At 42.9% G+C, this 22794-nt stretch overlaps 1 protein-coding gene and 1 non-coding gene across 3 annotated transcripts; both read left to right on the top strand.

Moving 5' to 3' along the window:
* Positions 1–82, top strand: trnal-aag (transfer RNA leucine (anticodon AAG)). The gene has a single exon. It is a non-coding gene; the product is annotated as a tRNA-Leu (tRNA).
* Positions 83–335: 253 nt separating this feature from the next.
* Positions 336–19254, top strand: LOC139376682 (DNA-directed RNA polymerase III subunit RPC5-like). 2 transcript variants are annotated; one of them, XM_071119530.1, is made up of 20 exons: positions 336–455; positions 6372–6471; positions 6602–6652; positions 6753–6830; positions 6983–7098; positions 7223–7305; positions 7417–7574; positions 7658–7777; positions 7875–7960; positions 8067–8111; positions 8199–8290; positions 8387–8507; positions 8737–8818; positions 8988–9047; positions 9227–9384; positions 9498–9559; positions 9651–10141; positions 11391–11468; positions 11731–11856; positions 12183–19254. In XM_071119530.1, exons 2-20 carry the CDS (start codon positions 6433–6435, stop codon positions 12237–12239), a joined length of 2103 nt encoding a protein of 700 aa, XP_070975631.1. In that variant the 5' UTR covers positions 336–455; positions 6372–6432; the 3' UTR covers positions 12240–19254. The 2 variants fall into 2 exon arrangements, with proteins under 2 accessions (XP_070975631.1, XP_070975632.1); XM_071119531.1 differs by having other exon boundaries at positions 346–455; positions 9654–10141; positions 12183–16727.
* The last annotated feature ends 3540 nt before the right edge of the window (positions 19255–22794 follow it).

Here is a 22794-nt window from a genome sequence, read left to right as displayed (position 1 = left end):
GATAGCGTGGCCGAGCGGTCTAAGGCGCTGGATTAAGGCTCCAGTCTCTTCGGGGGCGTGGGTTCGAATCCCACCGCTGTCAATATATATATTTTTATTTTTTTATCCCGGGTGATGTACTCAGACAGTCCAAGCGGTAACTCGCGAACAGGGCAGACTATAATTATGTATACACTGTATTAACAAAACGTAGCAATGCTACTCAATTTCACACACGGTATTATGCCATCAACAACATGATCTTATTTTAAGAGCTTTTGCGACATCTGCAGGCAAAAAAAAGTTAACGTTTTTATCGCTTTGCATTGTGGGAACAGAAATAGCAGCTCCTCCCCACGTGTGGCCATGTCTGTGTGAAGCTCTACAGCCAAGCAACATGGCAGCATTCGCAGACAGCCACCTCACCTAAAGTGAACGTGAATGAAATAAACGGAGAGGAACGGTCAAATGGGCAGGTGAGATTTAGTCATCAGTTTAATTGATATACCAGTGAAAACTTATTTTAAAACAATCGAGGCCTGGCAAATAACTTCCAATTATTTTGATTGCTCGGTACATTAATAGCTAAGGTTACAGATATAACGTTAGCTAGCCACAATTAGTTTGCTGTTTGGACCGCGTTACTCTTGTTATTTCACGAATTCGTTTTAGCGATTCGTTTTGACTCGCTGGGTTTGGTCGAATGACTAGCTCGCTCACACAGATATGCTAGCTAGTTAGCTATTAACGTTAGCCGCCTTAAGCAGGTGACTTGCCATGATGTGTCAATGTAAATAAGCTATGTACGCTAACGGTAGCAAATTCCACGAACGCATGTTATTTTACTGCGATAACTACACACGATGATAAAGGTATTTAGCTACGTTCTTACACCTTTAACTTAGCTGCATGGCTAGTTGTTGGCTAGTTAGCTATGTTGCTTATAGTGATAATGTGTGTCTGTAGGTAACGTTAGCTAGCTCGATGGTAGTCTAATTAATCAGTCTAACACACAAGTCATTGGTAACGTTATAGTTAGTCTGCTAAATAGGGGAAATGTTCCTTACCAGCCAGAATGTTGAATACAATTACATTTACTCGACCAGTTGTCTGTGGGTTTTGTCCTTAAGCTGCTGGAATTTGAGACAAGGTATGCACAGGAAGGTATTGTTTACCTAATGAAATGTTATTTGTCACATGCGCCAAAACACAACAGGTGTGTAGACTTGACTGTGAACTGCTAACTTATTGACCCTTGACCAACAATGCAGAGTTTAAAAGTAATGAATAACAATAACAAGGCTATATACAAGAAGGTACGAGGTAGTTGCGGCAGGGTAGCCTAGTGGTTGGAGCGTTGGACCAGTAACCGAAAGGTTGCAAGTTCAAATCCCCCACTTTACAAATCTCGTTCTGCCCCTGAACAGGCAGTTAACTCACTGTTTCTAGGCCATCATTGAAAATAAGAATTTGTTCTTAACTGACTTGCCTAGTTAAATAAAGGTAAAAAAAATATGTAGGTAGGGGTAAAAGTGACTAGGCAAACAGGATAGATAATAGACAGAGTAGTAGCAGCTTTTGTGGAGAGTGTGAAAGTGGTTGTTGTGTCTGACATCCTCCCTGTAGTCTCATCATCATCTCAGCAAACTTGATGGTGTTGGAGTTGTTCATGGCCAAACAGTCGTGGGTGAACATGGAGTACAGGAGGGGACTAAGCACGCACCCCTGAGGACCCCAGTGTTGAGGGTCAGCATGGCAGATGTTTTTACCTACCCTCACCACCTGAGGGTGGCCCATCAAAGTCCAGAATCAAGTTGCAGAGGGAGGTGTTAAGTCCCAGGGTCCTGAGCTTGGATGGACTACGGTATTGAACGCTCAACTGTAGTCAATGAGCAGCATTCTCGCATAGGTATTCCTCTTGTCCAGGTGGGAGAGAGCAGTGCAATAGGTATTGAGTTGTCTGTGGATCTGTTGGGGCGGTATGCGAATTGGAGTGGATCCAGGGTTTTCATGGTTCCAGATTTGAGTCCCATGGTACAATAGTCATTTAGGCAGGTTACCTTTGAGTTCTTAGGAACAGGGACTACGGGGTTCTGCTTGAAACATGTTGGGATCACAGACTGTGATAATGAGATATTGAACATGTCTGTGAAGACACCTGCTAGCTGGTCAGCTCATGAACTGAGAACGCGCCCTGGAATTCCATCTTGGAATTCCATCAGCCCAGTGGCCTTGCGAGTTTGAACTTGTTTAAAAGTCTGGTTCGGTTCGGCACCGAGAACATTAATCAGTTTTTTTTTATTGGATATTTGGTTTTCTTTGTCAATAGCTATTGAACCAAGCATACAATGAACATTTTATATTCTGAATCAGGGGAGGATTGAGATTTATTTTGAAAAAATGATTCAGAATATATCATGGTCATGGTATGCTTGGTTCAATAGCTATTATTGAGAAAGAGAGAGAACCGCATATGTGATATAAAACTCTGGCGGGGCCATGGGTGGTCCTGGGAGTGTATAGGTCCACCCACTTGGGAGCCAGGCCCACCCACTGGGAAGCCAGGCCCCACAGGTTAAGAAGCTGGGTGTGGAGGTCCTGGGCTGGCGACAACAGAACTTTTAAGTCAGAATTGGCTGTAATTATGTTGCAGCTTCAGCAACACGGACAGTGCAATAAACGCTGTTGATGTTCTGTGGTGGTCGCTGCAGCAGGGAGGAGAGGGAGACAATGGGTGCTAGTCACAGTCACTTGCTGTCAAGTATGAGCCTGGCCGGGCACAATAGAATCGATTGCGGTCGGACTCCCTCTAGTCGTGTCTTACTTAGTTCATCAAACTGTGTGGTTAAAGCATCAGACAAGCGCAGTGCATATGTTTGATTAAAACACAGGTTATCTATATATGGAAAAATACACGTTTAAAGATGTCAACCAATTGATTGGTCAAAAGAACCAATCTAGTTTCTGCAGAAATTCTTCGGTTGTGGACTGGCGTGGTTACACGTGGTCTACGGTTGTGAGGCCGGTTGGACATACTGCCTAATTCTCTAACAGTACGTTGGAGGCGGCTTATGGTAGAGAAATTGTAACATAAAATTCTCTGGCAACAGCTCTGGTGGACATGCCTACAGTCAGCATGGCAATCGCACACTCACTCAACTTGACATCTGTGGCATTGTGTTGTATGACAAAACTGCACATAGTGACATTTTATTGTCCTCAGTACAAGGTGCACCTGTGTAATAATAATGCAGTTTAATCAGCTTCTTGATATGCCACACCTGTCAGGTGGATGGATTATCTTGTTAAAGGAGAATTGCTCACTAACAGTGATGTAAACAAATTTGTTTACGAACTTTGAGAGAAATAAGCAACTGCAGAGCATGTAGCACAATTTAGACAGTTAACTTAAGTTATAAGAGTTATCTAGCTGGCAAACATTTAATTGTGAATTCCGTACTGTAACTACATCACCAGGCGCGTGCTTCACACAGTGAGTGACTCAGATTGCTCGTCTTGTCGTTGTGTGCTTGTAAACAAACACCACATGACTGGGGACTACCAGTAAGCTTCCTAATGAAAATCATGTGACAGATGAACTGAAGAACGCAATCTGCTTTATCTCCTGTCTTTTTGCACTAATTTACTACCAGGGTTTAGTTAAAGTAGCTACAAATATTCAAATGTAAACTTGTTTTTTTTCTTGAATCGTACTCCAACAATGTTTTGATACTTCATCCTCCATCTTAAACTCCATGACACTCCCTCCATTGTCACTATTAACTTAGGGCTTGGGGCTCATTAGTATCTTGGCAAGGAAACAAAACATGAAGCGGATTTAACTTCTTTAGGAAAATAGCCCTGATGTTAGAAACAAACAATTTTGTTATCCGGAGTCAGATGTAGTTATTTTCCATGCTATAGCACACAATATATTACATACAGCAGGTTTTTAAAGGACCAAAGAGTTCGGTCTGTTTTGTGTGTTAATTTTTGCCGTGGAATAAATATTGCGATACTAGAATCGTTACAGCCCTATATTAACAGGAGAAAAAAGGTACTCTGCCTCGGTTGTTGTCATGACTTTAACTTTAATTTGAAGACAGTTAGTTTATTAGATGAATAACAATGTTTAATTGTTACCTGATTTTTTTAAACAATTATTATTCATGTAAACAATTAACTCATTAGGATCTGGGGCACCACGAGAGTGGTTCTTTAAAGAGTTATCATCTCCAGAGTTAAACTCTAAAGGTCTTTATCTATCACATCTGTAAACAGTTAACTTATTAATACTAGCCTCGTATCATATCACCATTCTAAATCTCCCTGCATCTGCAAAAACCTGAGCCTTACTTATGATTCAGTACTCCACAAATTGGTACATTTTTATTTACTAGCTAATTAAATGAGAACACAGGATAAACACACACTGCACCAGTTATTGACTGGAAACGTAATACGCTGAAAACAGGTCCCTAGCAGAATGACATCAACATGGATGCTTGTTAAAGAAGATATTTAAAAGGAGCGAGTGGGACAGAGACACTTAGCATTACCACATTCAGAAACCACCCTCACCTCCAATAACCATATACTTTGCACACAAACCACCACCCGCTTTGAGCAAGAAATCATGAATGTATTTACGTGAAAGGGGGTTGGGCTTTTTCGTGTCACGCTTGTAAGTCTCTGATTGTCGGAAATGGTTTCAACAACTCTTCTACTGTTGTCCTTCTTTGTAGGTGCCTGGTATCCGGTGACTTGTCATTTAATCCTGAACAGAACTACAGAGTTGATTTACCTTCCATTTGCTATTGAAGATAGGCTAGCCAGCCGTATCGATGGTTCCCCAGTGGGGTGATTTAGAGTAGTCTAATACGATGGTTTGAGCAGAGTAACAGGATGGTCCTTCTTAAATTCACTTTCAAAGATCCTTTACTTAAAGCTGCTAATCAGCCGTACCAGTGAGGCGAGTTTATCGTCTCCACCTCATGTTGAGATTCGAAGTTAAAACCATTTTAAATGTGCAGCTTCACGCTTTTCTGGTCCAATGTGTTAATTTTGCAACCCATCATGTATAGCTTTTGCTTGAAAGGGGCGGTTCCGGCAGAATGGCACGATCCCTGGTCTCACTCTGGGGCGGTGATTACACATTGTGCAAAGTTATGGAAAACAATCTCTTAACATCTCTCTAACAAAAACACAATTTTTCATATTACATGCACAACCCATAGTATGGAACTGTCATCTATGTAGTGGGTATACTTTCCAAGTTACAGTATTTCCTTCATAACATTGTTAATGACTTCACAAAATAAAACACAATTACATTAGTGTCCTATAGATTGCCTCTGACCATTTCCCATGTTCTACGTTAGAAATATTGTTCCAGGTTTAGCTTTTGAACGTGTTAGCGTTTCAGCGGGAAAAAGTCTGAGACAAAGCACATTCCTTTGGTAGATTTTAAGAGCACAAGCCTGAATCTTCTCCCTTGATATACAACAGGATGTGAGTTGTTAATCCCCGCTAGTTCTTTCCATGAGAGGGTGTCTGATTAAAGTTATTCATTGCATATCTGATCTGACATATTTGGGTTCTTGTAGTCAGTCATGACATTGTTTTATATTCGTGAGGTCCAGTACTAGCTGTATATACGGGAGACGTAGGTCTATATTCTGAAGACGCAGGTTTGATTTTAGCGCCATTCCTCTGCGTCATAATTCACAAGACTTCTCTCCAACTTCGCCACGGTCTCAACCTGGCCAGCTAAGCTTATGCGCAGAAACACGTAATTAGGTCTAACGGTTGTCTCGTGTCTAGAATTAACCACTAAAGGAAGAAATGTTCACATTTCCCAAACTCGTCTGGTCTGTCGAATATGCTTCACGAAAGGTTCCCGGATGTATTGCAATGTTGGGCATCTGGGTTTAGCAATTCTGTGGCATCTCTAGCTTGTTTTCCGTCCAATTGGTGACAGATTTTCACGTGAATATTCAATCATCTGCATTAAAACAATATGTAAATTTTCCCAACAGATGTTTCCATCAAATTGATTAAAGGCTGCGTGTGATGAGTGCACAAATTCCCACGTACCAAATAAAGTTAAATGGGTTTTTATCGCATCATCAACTCTACTGATGGTTTTCTCAAAGAAACATTGCGTTGTATAGCAAGTGTGCCCACTCTGGTATTGGCACATGTGCTCTATACTGTATCTGCACGTATAGGTTACATGATGAGATTATTATGGACAAAAGAGCGAGATTATTTTTGTCAAGCGGAAGCCAAGCATCGATCATGTAACCAGAATAAGACCCTTGATATATTTATTGGAAAGTTGCCTCTGTTAGTTTGAGTGTCTCAGTCACTCAGCATTTCTTTCATCCTAGGTTGGGTCCCCAGAGGTCTGCTGCTCTTCTTTGACGTCTCCCCCAGACCTCTCCCCTCACTATGGCCAGTGAGGAGGACAATGACCCCGTCATACAAGAGGTGAGTGACTAGTTTCCCCAGTTCCCCATTTACCAGTATGTTTCTGCCCAAGCCTAGGTTTGATTTTCTTGGCAAGGCGATGATGAGTGATGAAAAGAATATGAACCAAGCTTTCTCTTTCTGTCTTCAGATTGATGTATACCTAGCTAAAAGCCTTGCGGACAAGCTATATCTGTTCCAGGTAAATCTACATCTATTCGGCATCAAGCTGTGTCGATTTGATATGTTTGTGGTAAAAGTCATTCGTTAACCTTTATCTTGATTTTTTTTTCCTTTTATAGTATCCAGTACGCCCTTCCTCTATGACCTATGATGATGTCACTCATCTATCTGCCAAGATCAAGCCCAAGCAGCAGAAGGTGTGACGGGGCTCCCTTGTTAAAGAGATTTCCATCTCCCATTGATACCTAAATGACAACTTATGATCCATCTTGGATCAGCCTGTTAATTATAAAACATATCAGCCTGTTAATTATAAAACATTCTTAGCTTACAATTTGTCTCCCTGTAGGTGGAGTTGGAGATGGCCATTAACACTCTGAGTCCTAACTACTGTCGAAGTAAAGGAGAGCAGATCGCCCTCAACGTGGACGGAACCACCTCAGAGGACTCCAACACCTACTCTGTGTGAGTGCAATAATTGGTACACTTTGTGCTGGTTCACTTCTTAGTACTCTGCTAGTCCTTACGTCTCAGTTGTGTATGTGGCATGCTGGGAATTGACAATGACCATTGATCAATCTCCTCGCAGGAAGATGATGGACAAACAGACGTTCACATCCATCCAGTCCACAACCAACACCTCCAGATACGCTGCTGCTGTCTTCAGGAAAGGTAGCTGTGTTTCTGTACATTCATATCCAATCAGCCCTCATCAGCACTGTCATTGCTCTTTATGTTAGTGTCAATATCTGAATGTTTGTCACTGACCTGTGTTGTCACCAGGGGAGCTCCACATCACGCCGCTGCAGGGTATCCTTCAGATGCGACCCAGCTTCTCCTATCTGGATAAGGCTGACGGCAAACACAGAGAGCGGGAGGCCGCTAACGAAGGGGGAGACTCTTCTCAGGATGAGGTGGAGGAAGACGTCAAGGCCGTCACTGTAAGGAAACACACAGTTACAATCACAGTTCTCACACAATGATCCTCTTAAAACAATTGTTGAGCTCCGTTTCTTCGCTCTAGGTGAGGTTTTCCCGTCCCGAGTCGGACCAGGCTCGTCAGCGGCGTATCCAGTCGTACGACTTCCTTCAGAAGAAACAGGCAGAGGAGCCCTGGGTCTACCTGCACTACCACGGCCTCAACGTAATGAGGCTGTCTCATGCACTCTTTTCTGACCTCTGTGAATCCATGTCACTGCCAGTACCAATTCAACACATACCTTATGTGTGTGTGTGTTTAGGATGGCCGTTCGGACCACGAGAGGCAATACCTGTACTGCCAGGCCATGGGAGGCTCTGAGAACACAGAACTGGTAAAAACACCAAAGTGAGTACTAACACGTAGTGTCCCTATTTAAGTGTCTGCTTTTGCTTTATTTTTGGGCTGATTTTGTGTCCTCCCACTCCCTTTATTCATCTCTCTCTTCTCTCAGGGAGTACCTGGCAATGCTCATGCCCCCTATCACAGAGGAGAAGATGTAAGTAACACTTACATGAAGTGTGTAATGTACTACTCCATGTTGTAACATTTCAGGTATGAAACCGATGTCCTGTGTGTGTATCAGTGTGAGGCCCGTAGGTCCCAGTAACGTGCTGTCCATGGCCCAGCTTCGGACCCTGCCGCTAGGTGACCAGGTCAAAACCCTGTTGAAGAACGGTACGCTCACTAACTGCTAACCTTAACGGAAATTGAAGTATTTGTACATGCTTTTCTCCATCTTATTCTTTCCATCATTTCTCTCCTCCCCTCTAGTCAAAGTGATACCGTTTGCCAACCTGATGGGTTTGTTGACCCCTGGGACAGACTCTACTGCGGTGCTGCGCTGCATCCAGCAGGTGGCGCTACTGGTGCAGGGCAACTGGGTGGTCAAGAGGTGAGACCAGCAGAGCAGGACTGTGGAGGCACTAGGCCCTAGGGACCAGGTTCACAGATCAAAATCAAATCGATCCAAAATGTTGTTCTGGTTTAGTTTTTCAATAACTAGATATGTGATTTCATGAACAGAGATTATGCTTGAATACTGAAAATATATTTATATTGTCCCAGAAATATTTTGGGTCATGTTCCTGAAACCAATTGAACAGTTTTTTTTCTTCCCTCAGTGACGTGCTGTATCCTAAGAACAGCTGTAGTCCCCACAGTGGTGTGCCTGCTGAGGTGCTGTGTCGAGGAAGAGACTTTGTGGTGGGTCACACTGTTTATATCCCTACCATATCTCATAGCACATCTTCCTGCACAGGTCCACAGTCAAATGTGCCACACGACACAGGTTCAAATTTCAAAAGACTTCATGGTGAAATGTAAAAAAAAAGTTATCTTTTGAATCCTGTTAATGATCTGTTTCTCTTTTCAGATGTGGAGATTCACTCAGGAGCGCTCAGTGATGAGGAAGGAGGTCACAGCCATCATCAAGGTAATCAGCTGTTTAAACAGTTGATACTACTAGTGATACATAGACCTTTAGTCTCTCACCTGGCCAAAGATGGATATACACAATTAAAGTACAACTTTATTTAAAGTACATGGTGTAACACACTAACAGTTAGCCCTAGAGGGTGTTACTAAATGTCTGTTCACACCTATTATTTTCAGCTCCTGCCGGAGGATGTGAAGGACTTCTTGGAACACATGGCGGTGCCTCGTATAAACCGTGGCTGGGAGTTCCTGTTGCCAAGCGACAGTGACTTCATCAAAAAGCACCCTGACGTGGCCCAGCGGCAGCACATGCTGTGGATTGGGATACAGAGCAAGTAAGAGACGATATTTGCGAACACACACTATCACTCACTGTTTCTCTTGGTATGGTAATGTGGAAAGAGACTGTGGGTTGATTTTATTGTTCATGCTGGTTTTGTGTTTGCAGATTGGAGAAGGTCTTCAACTTCTCTAAGGAGGACCTGGTATCCAAAAAGGACCCACAAACAGGTGTGTACTGATTGTGTGCTCATAGGAAAGTCCCTCTGGCATAAGGTATTTATGTGTCTCTAGCTGAAAACTGTGTGCCTCTCTGTTAAAGAAGTTATGCACGTGAGTGGCGAGCAGCGTCTGAAGGCAGCCCATGAGCGTGCACGACAGAACCAGCCCTCTCTTCAGAAGGACCTGAGCGCTCGTCGACAGGGAAAGGGTGGAACCGGACCGAGCGGTGGAGCCGCGGTCAGAGTCAAAGAGGAACCTGTCAGCGACGGTGAAGACGAACCCATGGACACATCCTCCTCCGCTCTCCCTAACGGGTTGGTAAACGGTTACCCATCCGCCGCCACTTCCGCTGCCTTGAATCCTCATAACGGGCACGGCGGGACTCCCACGCCCTCACCGTCACCTGAGCTGAGGGACTTTGTGTGGAACATGTTCAGGAAGCAGCATGTGCTGACGCTGAGCGAAGTCAAGAGGCTGTTCAACCTCCACCTGGCCTCCCTGCCTCCCGGAGACAGCCTGTTCCACTCCATCTCAGACCGCCTGCTACAGGATACTATACTGATGAGCCACTGCAAACAGATACTGGTGCCTGTGAGTATTGGAGCCCTAACCCTGCTACAGGATTAGTATCCGATGAGGTTTGGTCTTGGTTTAAGATTGTGAAAAGGACATAAGGCTGGGGATGGGGTTAGTTCCACTAGAAAGCGTAAACTGACAACCCACTGTGGTACTAGAGGATTTCAGTTAGACAGGCCTATTCTTCCACCCGATGAGTAAGCCTGGATATCCAAAGAAACAAATCCTCTCCCTGAACTAAAGAGATCGGCGTTAGGCTACCAGCCAGATGAAACTTAGCCTCCCTGAGCTCTCTGCTAGCGAGCGCTCCTGAATGGTGGTCTCTTGCTTGCCTCCGGAGTGCGGCTATCACCTTTCCTAAACAGAATAACAAACTAACGGTGGTTTTGGTATGTGACCTATCCCTGTAGCAGCACACCAGCTTTGCTCCTGAGGGTAGTAAGTAGGTAGTAGAGAGCAGTGATGCACTGGAAGGTTGGCCTTCTCAGGTTCAGCTCTGAATAGAGCCTGATGGCTGTGGGATTGTAGAATCTAGCTGTTCAATTGAACTACAACCCACTGGCCTGCACTGTACCTTAGGTGAAGCCTACATTTTCCTGTGAGGTGTGGCTCTTCAAACTTTGCTCTCATTGTTGTGTCCTATGGAATTAAGACCTATCAGAGAAACAGTTGAATGAACATTGTTAGCATTAATACCAAGACACACCTATTGTATGGACATGGAGCTCATCTTCTCCCTCCTATCCGATCCCCTTTCAACCTGGCTTAGGTTCTTATCCTCCTCTCTCTCCTCGGGGGGTGGTAGGGTTTTAGACCCTGGAGGGGTGGAGGAAACCAGCCCACTGTTAAATAGCTTCTGTTATTGGCTGAGAGGACAAAGCCTATTACTGGTTAGAAATTGGCCATAATCACAGATCTAGGATCAGATTAACCGTAAACATTAGGCAGATGGAAGGCAGACGGGGGGCAACTTCATCCTATCCCAGCAGGGGTTAATGCCTACAGGGAGTGGAGAGGGTTGATTTAGTGATTGGTTTATTTGTTTTGGTCATTTAGCAGATGCTCTTATCAAGAGCAACTTGGTCATCTTATGAACACAGCACGCCTGTCTGTAGATGTGCATTGCCTCAGTGTTTTTTGGGGATTGGGAATAATCCGAAGTGATTGTGTGGTTCACTGCAGCGGTTTCTTTCCTGTCCCCTTAGTTTCTTCAGTTGTCATTCTCTTCAATAGTTGTTTCCTTCCTCTCTTTTCTTCCACGTAGTTTCCAGCCCAGAGCACAGCAGCTGCTGATGAGCAGAAGGTGTTTGCTGTGTGGGAGACAGGAGAGACCTTCGACAAGGTAACAACAACAGGGGCCCGGGTGGGGTTCTTTTAATCAAGTCTGTACAAATGTTTTTTTTCCTCTTTTTGTTCCACATTCCTACTGCACCCAAGGAATCACTCGGAGTATGTGTATGTCCTGTATTATGGTTTGAAGTCATGCAGAAATACATTGATCATGTCTTAAGCCGTTTGCCTTCTCTGACTTGATCAGGATGTGTTTAAAGGACCCTATTCTACTGTCGACATTTCAAGATCTTGTTGTATGTCCTGCCCCTCAGCATCGTCAGGTCCTGTATGAGATCTTCATGAAGAACTACCGGGTGAGGAGGAACGTGATCCAGACCAGGCTGACGCAGGAGATGGGAGACCAGGTTACCAAGGATGATGTGGACCGCCTGCTTAAGGTACGACTGGTCTCCGAACATAGTTATAGAACAGACTGTTGAACAGCGTCTCAAACTGGCTTTAGAAACAGGCTCTAGAATGGGCTGTTAGAACCAACTTTATAATAGGCTCTGGAACCAGCTTTAGAATGGGTTCTAGAACCAACTTTATAATAAGCTCTGGAACCAGCTTTAGAATGGGTTCTAGAACCAACTTATAAGAGTTGCCATTGAGTAACTGAGTGTGTACAGAGTTGACACAGTTGCAAAGCTCTAGGAACCCCTTCAGAACTGTCTCAAGAACCAGCTGTGTTTCTAACCTATGTTCTCTGGTCCTTTCTTATTAGGAGTGCTGTGTGAGCTTTGGAGGGATGTGGTACCTCAAGGGTACCCTACAGTCCTGACAACGTTGAGGACACGCCCCTGTGGCCACCATCAACCAACCAAGCCCACTCCCCCAGAGCCTAGTGGGAGGGCTCTGTACGGGGAGGCGGGACAACCAGACACACAAACCAATTGTAGCCCTCCTGCCCCCAGCTCTCCGGACTGGGATTAGAGGAATGAGATGTCTGTCATCTGCTCCGGTCAGAACATGACACTTGTTGTTAATGCAGCTAAAGAAGTCACTTCTAAGCTCGGCCCAAACGGAGCCGATCTGTTGGACGGAAAACCTTCCATATTCATGCTAAGGGCTGGAGCTGGAGCAGAGGAGATGTATATGACTGAGACAATACTGAAAAAGTTGGAGGTGATGTACAATGCCATTATTTCCCAATCTGTTTCTCTAGTACCCCCCAGAACTGCTCATTTTTGCTCTAGCCCAGAACCGGTACACTTGATCCAACTAATGTAGGTGGGCTGGTTCAGGGTCTGAGCACAAATGTGCAGTCCTGGAGGTACTCGAGGAATGGATCGGGGAACACTGTACCAAAAGTTTTGAGAATGACACGCATATTCATTTTCACAAAGTCTGCTGCCTCATTTTGTATCATGGCAATTTGCATATATTCCAGAATGTTATGAAGAGTGAAGATGAATTGCAATTAATTGCAAAGTCCCTCTTTGCCATGCAAATGAACTGAATCCCCCAAAAACATTGCCACTGCATTTCAGCCCTGCCACAAAAGGACCAGCTAACATCATGTCAGGGATTCTCTCGTTAACACAGGTGTGAGTGTTGACGAGGATAAGGCTGGAGATCACTCTTGTCATGCTGATTGAGTTTGAATAACAGACTGGAAGCTTTAGAAGGAGGGTGGTGCTTGGAATCATTGTTCTTCCTCTGTCAACCATGGTTACCTGCAAGGAAACATGTGCCATCATCATTGCATTGCACAAAAGGGCTTCACAGGCAAGGATATTACTGCCAGTAAGATTGCACCTAAATCAACCATTTATCGGATCATCAAGAACTTCAAGGAGAGCGGTTCAATTGTTGTGAAGAAGGCTTCAGGGCGCCCAAGAAAGTCCAGCAAGCGCCAGGACCGTCTCCTAAAGTTGATTCGGCTGCGGGACCGGGACCACCACCAGTACAGAGCTTGCTCAGGAATGGCAGCAGGCAGGTGTGAGTACATCTGCACGCACAGTGAGGCGAAGACTTTTGGAGGATGGCCTGGTGTCAAGAAGGACAGCAAAGAAGCCACTTCTCTCCAGGAAAAACATCAGGGATAGATGGATATTCTGCAAAAGGTACAAGGATTGGACTGCTGAGGACTGGGGTAAAGTCACAGTCTCTGATGAATCCCCTTTCCGATTGTTTGGGGCATCTGGAAAAAAGATTGTCCGGAGAAGACAAGGTGAGCGCTACCATCAGTCCTGTGTCATGGCAACAGTAAAGCATCCTGAGGCCATTCATGTGTGGGGTTGCTTCTCAGCCAAGGGAGTGGGCTCACTCATAATTTTGCTTAAGAACACAGCCATGAATAAAGAATGGTACCAACACATCCTCTGAGAGCAACTTCTCCCAACCATCCAGGAACAGTTTGGTGATGATCAATGTCTTTTCCAGCATGATGGAGCGCCTTGCCATAAGGCAAAAGTGATAACTAAGTGGCTCGGGGAACAAAACATCGATATTTTGGGTCCATGGTCAGGAAACTCCCCAGACCTTAATCCCATTGAGAACTTGTGGTCAATCCTCAAGAGGCGGGTGGACAAACAAACAGAATCTGACAAACTCCAAGCATTGACTATGCAAGAATGGGCTGCCATCAGTCAGGATGTGGCCCAGAAGTTAATTGACAGCATGCCAGGACGGATTGCAGAGGTCTTGAAAAAGAAGGGTCAACACTGCAAATATTGACTCTTTGCATCAACTTGATGTAATTGTCAATAAAGGCCTTAGACACTTATGAAATGCCTGTAATTATACTTGATTATTCCATAGTAACATCTGACAAAAATATCTAAAGACACTGAAGCAGCAAACGTTGTGGAAATTAATATTTGTGTCATTCTCAACTTTTGGCCACGACTGTACTATGCCATTGAGAAATTAGAAAATTTTGATAGTGATCCTTAATTATTTTGTTTTTGAATTATTAAGCAAATCAAATTGTATTTGTCACATGCTTCAAATACAACAACACCTTACAGTGAAATGCTTACTTACAAGCCCTTAACCAACAATGCAGTTAAGAAAATTACCTAAAAAAATGTAGTTAAGAAATTAAATAGAAGTATTTTACTAGACGGAGTGTGGTGTACGCTAAGGAAACAAGTGAATGCAGTTCATAGTCCAATTGTTTTTATTTTTTTTCTCCACAATTTTGATCTTGTGTCATCGCTGCAACTCTCCAGCGGGCTTGGGAGGTGAAGGTCGAGTCATGCGTCCTCCGAAACATGACCTGCCAAGCTGCGCTTCTTAAATTACAGGTCGTAGAAACATGTCAAACTAAGTATAGAATCAATCTTTAGGATGTTTTTATCATAAATCTTCAATAAGGTTCCAACCGGAGAATTCCATTGTCTGTAGAAAAGCACTGGAACGCAGGTCGCTATCATGTGAAATGCGTGTGACCAGGACCTGGCTCTCTGCCAGACCACTGACTCAAAGAGCTCTCATCCGGCCCCACATCACAGTAGAAGCCTCATTCAAGTTTCTAAAGACGGTTGACATCTATTGGAAGCCTTAGGAAGTGCAACATAACCAATATCCCGCTGTGTGTTCAATAGGGGCTGGGTTGAAAATTGACCAACCTCAGATTTCCCACTTCCTGTTTGGATTTCTTCTCAGGTTTTTGCCTGCCATGTGAGTTCTGTTATACTCACAGACATCATTCAAACAGTTTTAGAAACTTCAGAGTGTTTTCTATCCAATACTAATAATAATATGCATATTAGCAACTGGATCTGAGGAGCAGGCCGTCTACTCTGGGCACCTCTGGGCACCTTTCATCCAAGCTACTCAATACTGCCCCTGCAGCCATAAGAAGTTAACACCCGCCCGCTTAACCCGGAAACCAGCTGCACCACTGTGTCGGAGGAAAACACAGTTCAACTGACGACAGAGGTCAGCCTGCAGGCGCCCGGCCCGCCATAAGTAGTCGCTAGAGCACGATAAGCCTAGTAAAGCCCCCCCCCCCCGACCGAATCCTCCCCTAACCCGGACTACGCTTTGCCAATTGTGCACGCCCTATCCTCTCCCTATCCCGGCCGGTTGTGATACAGCCCAGGCTTGAACCCGGGTCTGTAGTGACACCTGTAGCACTGCGATACAGTGCCTTGTACCGCTGTGTCACTCGGGAGGCCCAGTCCAATGATTTTAACCCGTTAGTGGCCTTAAAAAAAAATAATAATAATAACATTTGTCATTTTACTATTCGCCTCCCCCGGAGTTTAAAGCCTTAACTAGGCTAGCACATTGCCAGGCTTGAGTTTTTAAATTATCGTTACTCTTTTCTTGACTTTTAATTTAGGGAGAGTGGAGGAATTATAACTTTGGTAAGATATTCACTCCCCCCGTCACTGATACAGACCATACAGAGGACAGCCCAGCATCGTGTTGAGGGTTGTAGATGGGTTGGCTGACATCGCGAAAATGATGCGCGCATCGATGTGGCTGGAAGGCGTAAGTTGTTATGATTCTGAACGGTCAGATAGCTAGCAACAGTGACAAGTTGCAATGTGGGTGGCTCGTTTCAGCTTGTAACTTGTTAACCCTTTGACGCATACAATCACTTATTTGTGATCAATATTGAGTGGTCCCTGCAGCGTACGATCTCAAATACGTGATTGGAACAGTAGCAACATAACGTATGACGACATTGTTGTCTGAACAGCATCTAAATATTTTTGTTGTATTGATGGAAAGTAAAGGTCTTAAAAGGTCAAATGGAGGAATAAAGTTTATTGTAAAAGATAAAAGCAAACTTCATCATCCAAGCATCACACGGAACACATCCACAGCTCAAACTCATTCAATAAACCAGTCTAACACAAGTTGGCGACCTAACAGCTAGACTAGTTTACAATATACCACATCTCTGGCGAGCACAAAAGACGAATGTAATGTTTAAAAAATAAATGCTTGTCAGCTAAGCTAAAAGCAGCTACATTCTTTATGATGGCAGCCATGTTTTTTTACATTTTGCGAGAACTCCCTAATCCCAGAAGGCGACTTCACTATAATGCCGCATTCAAAACTGAGAAATTGGAAATCTCCGACTTCAGTGTATTGAAAACCACTGGGAACTCTGAAAAATAATGAGCTCCGACTGGTGAAAATTAGATTTGAACGCCGTACAACTCGGGGCCTCTTTCTAAAGCTCTGACTTTCCGACGTGAAGGTCATGATTTTACCTTGAATTTTTCCGAGTTCCAAGTTGTTTTGAACCTTTGCATAAGACGCAAATAAACAAAGTCAAAGATGGTTGCACCCATTGCCCAGAAAATATCATGTTAGTTTGGCCACTTTTCAGCATATTACAAATCTGCATGAGCTTGTTACCAGAGAACATGACAAGTTTACAGTTTTTGACCAATCACAAAGCAAAAAAAAATGTTATCGCCTCATAGATCATCACCCAAATACAAGCCTACTGCCTAGCCGTAGCACGAACAGGGCTGACCGATTTGGTTGAAACCATTTTAGTGGAGTTTGAATGGCGTTCATTTAATTTGTGGGTGGGTTTCAGTGCATGGGGGAAGGTTTCATGGGGGGATATGATGGAGGAAATATTACTATGATGGGGGATTTATCAATAGATGGGGGGCAAACAGGAGAAGTTTATAAACTATAAATATACTGTGTACTTAGTAATACTTGAAGTTCATATAAATGTAACCAAGTTTTGCAAGGAGAATGATAACTGACCCACAACATTCATCCCCTTAGATGGCACCAAAGCTTAATCCTGTCTAGCTCCATAGTTTACGATAACCCATTATATCTACATCCTCGCTACACTCATGCCACGTTCTCTGCATACAACATAGCTGATTAGACTTTACGCACCATTCAATCTGATCGCCTGCACAAACTACCTCACTTTGTTGCTTCCATGACTTTGTCCACCACCCTGTTCTCATTCTCCTCGACCAGGCTAAAACCTATCCAAGCCATAATACTCAGCGCATTTGAGAAATATATCCTCGCTTGGTGACGAGGCAGGCCTCTGTAGGCTACATGTCCAGTGGTGATAATACGTTGACATGGTGATGAAATGTAGCCACCCTTATAGTCTAGTTTTTCCAGGGGAGAATAAATGTGTCATTTTTTAAAAATGGAGAAAAAGTATTTAGGATGCCAGCCTTTCCCGGCCTTGGACATGTTCGGCATATGTGCTATATATGCTCATATCACGCTCTCACTTGTTGTATGCCACTATTGTATCAAATACACTGGATTTAGTGCCTCAGGTTTCCCGCCCTATGTCACACGCAGCCCCGCATACAGGCTAATACCAAACCCTTTTTCAGATAATAATACATGTAATATACATAATATAATTATAATACTATAGATACTCACTGCTACTATTATAGGAATAACGTTTTATAAAGCCTCATATGAAGCAGACATTGCGGTATTGATACAATGCAGGGTGTAGAGAATAGCGACAAAATGCAACAATCAAATTCTCCCAACAGCAGGATAGAATTCTGGTACCGCGTGCTAAAAACTCCCTCTAAGGTCTGTGTATTAATATTTAGAACTTACGCGTCAAAAGGTTAATGATACCATGTCGTGTTTTGACTGATGTCATTTCTATGCTATTATGGCAAAAATTCACAAGCTAGCTAACCAACAACTCTAATGATGTATTTGAGGAGACAAGTGCTCATTGTGCAAATGTATTTGTTTTCAATAAACATTTGGAGAATATAATTGACATGTCAACAGTCTAAGGGCTAACCCCCCCCCCCCATCTATTTTTCCCCGTTGGTTTTGTTCCTAAACAATTAGTCTATAAAACTGATTGTTGTACAGCAATCAATTAATAGTTGGATCAACATGAGTCTAGACACATTAAACTACTGTTGTGAGTAAACTAAAAGGAGTGTGCCGAGGACTGAGGTGAATTATAATACAGGAGTGAATTGGTGTTGAAGTTATTGCAATTTACAACCAAATACTGTCTGAATAAAACTTACATTTTTTTTATTTAACCTTTTATTTAACTAGGCAAGTCAGTTAAGAACAAATTCTTATTTACAATGACAGCCTACCCTGGCTAAACCCCTTCGAGGCTGGGCCAATTGTGCACCGCCCTATGGGACTCCCAATCACAGCTGGATGTGACGCAGCCTGGTAGCAAATCGCTTAAACTGTGGAGGTGAATGTTACTTGGAAAGAAACTTAAACAAATTAATTTTATATTCGATAGACATATTTCAAAACTGGACAGTTATGCACGTGGTAGTGGATCCTCGTGGAAAATGTGAATAAAAACAATTGAATGTCGATTGGTTTGCTATTATTTAACGGTTAGAGTTTTGAGAAGAAAAGAGGATTGGCGATGTCTGGGAGATGAGTGGATTTAATTGTTGGCGCATTCAAAGGAAGCTAACAGAGTACATGTTAAAATATCTGCCAGCATTGTTTGGACCTGGTATTATTTGGTTAAGATATGCTTACTGCTGTGTCGCTCCTTGCTCCCATCTTAGGTCTCTATAAAAGTGCCTCTGCAGACATTCAGGACAAAATAAGTAATCACTGATATTAATATAAGAGGTCAAATTAGACAAAGTTGTATGTTTTTCTGACTGTAGCTATTTTCAACATCAACAAAAGCATCTATCTGGCATTTCACGAAGACTTGCACAATCAGTGCAACCGTCTGAGGCATTCCACAACTTTCTGTCCATGCAATATTCAGGTTTTTCAGGTGTATTAATTTGATCAATGATCTCAATAGGCTGTTGGTTATTTTTCCATTGGTATGTTCTTTTGCTCAATAAAAATTGCAATAATGGAAAGCCTATTGTCTGATTTTCACATCCTTGAGATAAGCTGTCACACACACACACACACGAGTGGATTGCCTGATATGTTGTTAGTATTACATGCCCGTTGATGTACAGGTCTTGATGTGATTTAATGAGAAACAGCAGAGACACACATGACATTAGAGGGAAACAGGATCTTTTAGTGGTGATAAATGATTCACTGAATTGTAATGGAGAGAACACAGCCTCTTTCATCTGTCATTCAGTCTACTCTGTGGCCAGTTCCATTTTTAAACCTGTAGAATTAAAGACCTTTGAGTTGAATGATTCAGATCTAAGGTACATTTTGTGGTGAGGTCTAAGGTGAGTCAGAGGAACAGGAGAGGTGCAGGGACTGACCCCAGTTTAGCCCCTCCCACTAGCCTCCACTGGTACAAGCCTTATCAACATGTCTGCCAAGAACACTAGTTGACATTTACAGTAACTGTAAAATACATCAGTTAACAGTCACTCAGATTAAAGGAGTGATGTGTGGACTCAATGGTAATCTATTTTATTCCTAGATTACTATCAACAGCATCATAGGACAGTTAATGTTACATACACAAACATTTAGCAGACGCCAATTACATACAACATTACCATATAAACAGCAGTGAATGAAGTGTAGTACATGTGTCCCACACAAGGACTCATCTCCTGTGGGCAGATTCTGCATGTACGCAGAAGGAAGGTGGTGGATCTGGATGTATCAGAAAGGTTACCAAGACTATGATGCAGCTCAGAGTCTCTAATATTCCCCAAAACTGCCAACCCTCTTCTGCCCTTAGTCGATCTGCTAGGAACCACTGCATACCCACAGCTCTATGAGTGCACACAGTGATGATAGGTCAGGATAGGGAATCTTCGTTAGGGAGGTAACCTCCGGACCCTATTGGTACTCGGTTCTGCTCCCTAACTCTGTGTGTTCAGCAGTGTTTGTACGTGTTCCTACCTTTTTGCAGTGGGTAATGTGGAAAAAGTTTTCATCTATACCTGTCTATAAATGAACTATGCTGGTCTCCTCAGTAACTGTTACCAATCAGTAATTCATTTTCCCTACTGAACCCCTTTCCCCAATGCCAGCCATTCCTCAGATGGTTCGTTCACTAACGACACGTGTCGTCCCCGTCTTTTCCTATTCTCTGTCTGACTGCCCTTTCCAGTTCTCCTGTGTTCAATTTGAAACTGGCCAAGAGACCCTCTAGATCTCTTCTGAATCCCTCTATTCCTGTTTTAGGATGTGTGACTCCTTCTTCTGCTCTGCTCTCTTATCGTGTCTGATGTGCTCCGTCCCCAGCTCTGGGGTTGTGTAAGGCTATGAGTGGGAATTGGGGAATCGCCTCATCGTCATCTAACCATTCTGTGTCGCTTCTGTCATCTCTCAATCCTGGCTTATTATGAGATTTTAACCTTCGTAACGCTCCAGGTCTCCTGCTCCTCACTCCCAGTCTCCCTCTCATTCTCCTCAAATTCCTTCTGATCTCTCTCTTGCTCTCCTCCTAGCCCCCCTCCTCTTCCTACTACTCCCAAACCATCAAGGTAACTTCGGGCTCAGCATAGGGCGGGGGAACCCTTCTCCGTCTGTCTTTCCTACTATCTGCCTGACGATCTTTCTCTCTGTTCTTTCTTTACGTGTCTTTTCTTTCCAATAACAGTCAGTGTCAAGTATGGTTTCTGTTCCTGTTGTAATGCTAAATCTTTGTTGGCCAATTCGAATACCTCGTAGTCTAGATCTAATGAGTCCTCACTCTCACTATCCTCCTCTTCCCAATCTAGTCATGTTTCCTCCTCTTCTTCAGAGTCTTCCTGTCTCCTACTATTCTTGTTCTGTCTTTTCTGTCTGTCGCAATACTGTCTTTGTCTCTCATCCTTTGGAGGAGCTCTACACTCTCGGGCCAGACGTCCTGTTTCGTCACAATTAAAACACTTTCTATCATTTGATCCTGTTGGCTTAAAATATGTCCTAAATACTTAACATAAGTCTACCATAATTAAAACTTGTTCTTGCTAACTTTATAACCTTATTCAACAAAAAAATATAATACTATAATATCAATTTTACAGCCTTGTTGTGTTAAATTTCTCACAAAAATATAATCTCCCCACAACAACAGCTAACTACCTAAGGGAGAATAAAACTCGGAATCCAAACCACCCCTATCTTGGTGAACTAAAATTTAAGAAAAACTAATTTACCAAATCAATCACAGAGAAATAAATACCTACTATCTAATTTGACCAAATTTAGGAGAGTACTCGAATCAGGGATGCAAGAAACTCATAACTTTTATTTACTCCTTATAAGTCCAGAACCATTCTCTATCCCACTAAGAGTGGAGCCTTTTGGACTAACATGGACAAGTTTCATAAAACATCTTCTCCTCCTATAATAACATCATTATCCATTATTTAAGCAGAAAATGAATATTTATTATATTATATATTATTATGTTATATTGGTGTTTCTACCAAGAAAAGTAATTAAGAAAATGCCAATGTCTTAACCTTGTTTATCATCGAAGGCTCCATGCTTGAATTATATTGGCAGTATCATAGACAGGTCATTCTTCATGGACACACAGCTGGGCACAAGTGAATCTGGTCTCTCCTGATTCATTCCTCAGAGAGACTCATATTAGAGTCAGTGGTCCCCTTCTCACTCTCCTCAGAGACTCATTTTTAGTCAGTGGTCCCCTTCTCTCCCCAGAGACTCATATTAGAGTCAGTGGTCCCCTTCTCTCCCCAGAGAGACGGATTTTGGAGGTGGATATAAAGGCTTTGAGAAACCCATCAGTGTACAGTGAACACATGCAGTTTTGTCTTGAAGTGGAACAATGGAAGACAACGTTTTTTTTAAAAGTTATCCCCCAGAAAATCTTGAAATCATATGTTTAAAAAAATTTGGTCAGTGATATTAATTTGTCTATTTGTTTCTTAGCTTTTTAAAATCTATTGCATAGCACCATATTTCCTCATCACCGCCATCTTCATGCCATTTGATTTCTTACAGAGAAACCAGCTCTATTCATACACTGGAAGATTGTCTACATTCCAGTTAGTGCTACGTATGTTTAGTTTGTATAAAATAAAGCTTCATCAGGAAATACATTGAATTATATCTACATCTACTTTACCAAACTTTTCTCATTTCAAAAGACAGCCTAATTATGTACAGGTACAATCATAATATACAATTCTTATTGGCATTTGCAACAAACTGATTTTGAGCACTGATTGGCTGGAACTAAAGATTATACTAACCCTCAGAATTTGTCTTACTCATTTCCAAAACACCAGACTTTTTACTCCTTCCAACTCAACTGTTTTGTAAAATGCCAAACAAGGCAAGTGAATCTGTTACTATGTAGACTATTAAATACAAATAAATAAATGCAATTTAGCAGCACTCTTACCCAGAGCAACTTACATGTTCGTACGGGTTCCCCATGAGAATCAACCCCACAACCCTGGTGTTGCACACATGTACACAGTAGAAAACAGCAACTTACAGAGTCCCACCGTGCTCTG

Source organism: Oncorhynchus clarkii, chromosome 20 (assembly GCF_045791955.1).
Source record: "Oncorhynchus clarkii lewisi isolate Uvic-CL-2024 chromosome 20, UVic_Ocla_1.0, whole genome shotgun sequence".
Classification (NCBI taxonomy): domain Eukaryota; kingdom Metazoa; phylum Chordata; class Actinopteri; order Salmoniformes; family Salmonidae; genus Oncorhynchus; species Oncorhynchus clarkii.
Note: the sequence above shows the minus strand (reverse complement) of the source record. Positions and strands in the feature narration are given on the sequence as shown.

What these genes read in the sequence shown, in the direction of transcription:
- LOC139376682 (XM_071119530.1), top strand. Translation starts at nt 6,433, where the DNA reads ATGGCCAGTGAGGAGGACAATGACCCCGTCATACAAGAG. An exon ending in GTCGAGGAAGAGACTTTGTG is followed by an intron (nt 8,819 to 8,987) that starts GTGGGTCACACT and finishes TTCTCTTTTCAG; the next exon opens with ATGTGGAGATTCACTCAGGA. An exon ending in GCAAACAGATACTGGTGCCT is followed by an intron (nt 10,142 to 11,390) that starts GTGAGTATTGGA and finishes TCTTCCACGTAG; the next exon opens with TTTCCAGCCCAGAGCACAGC.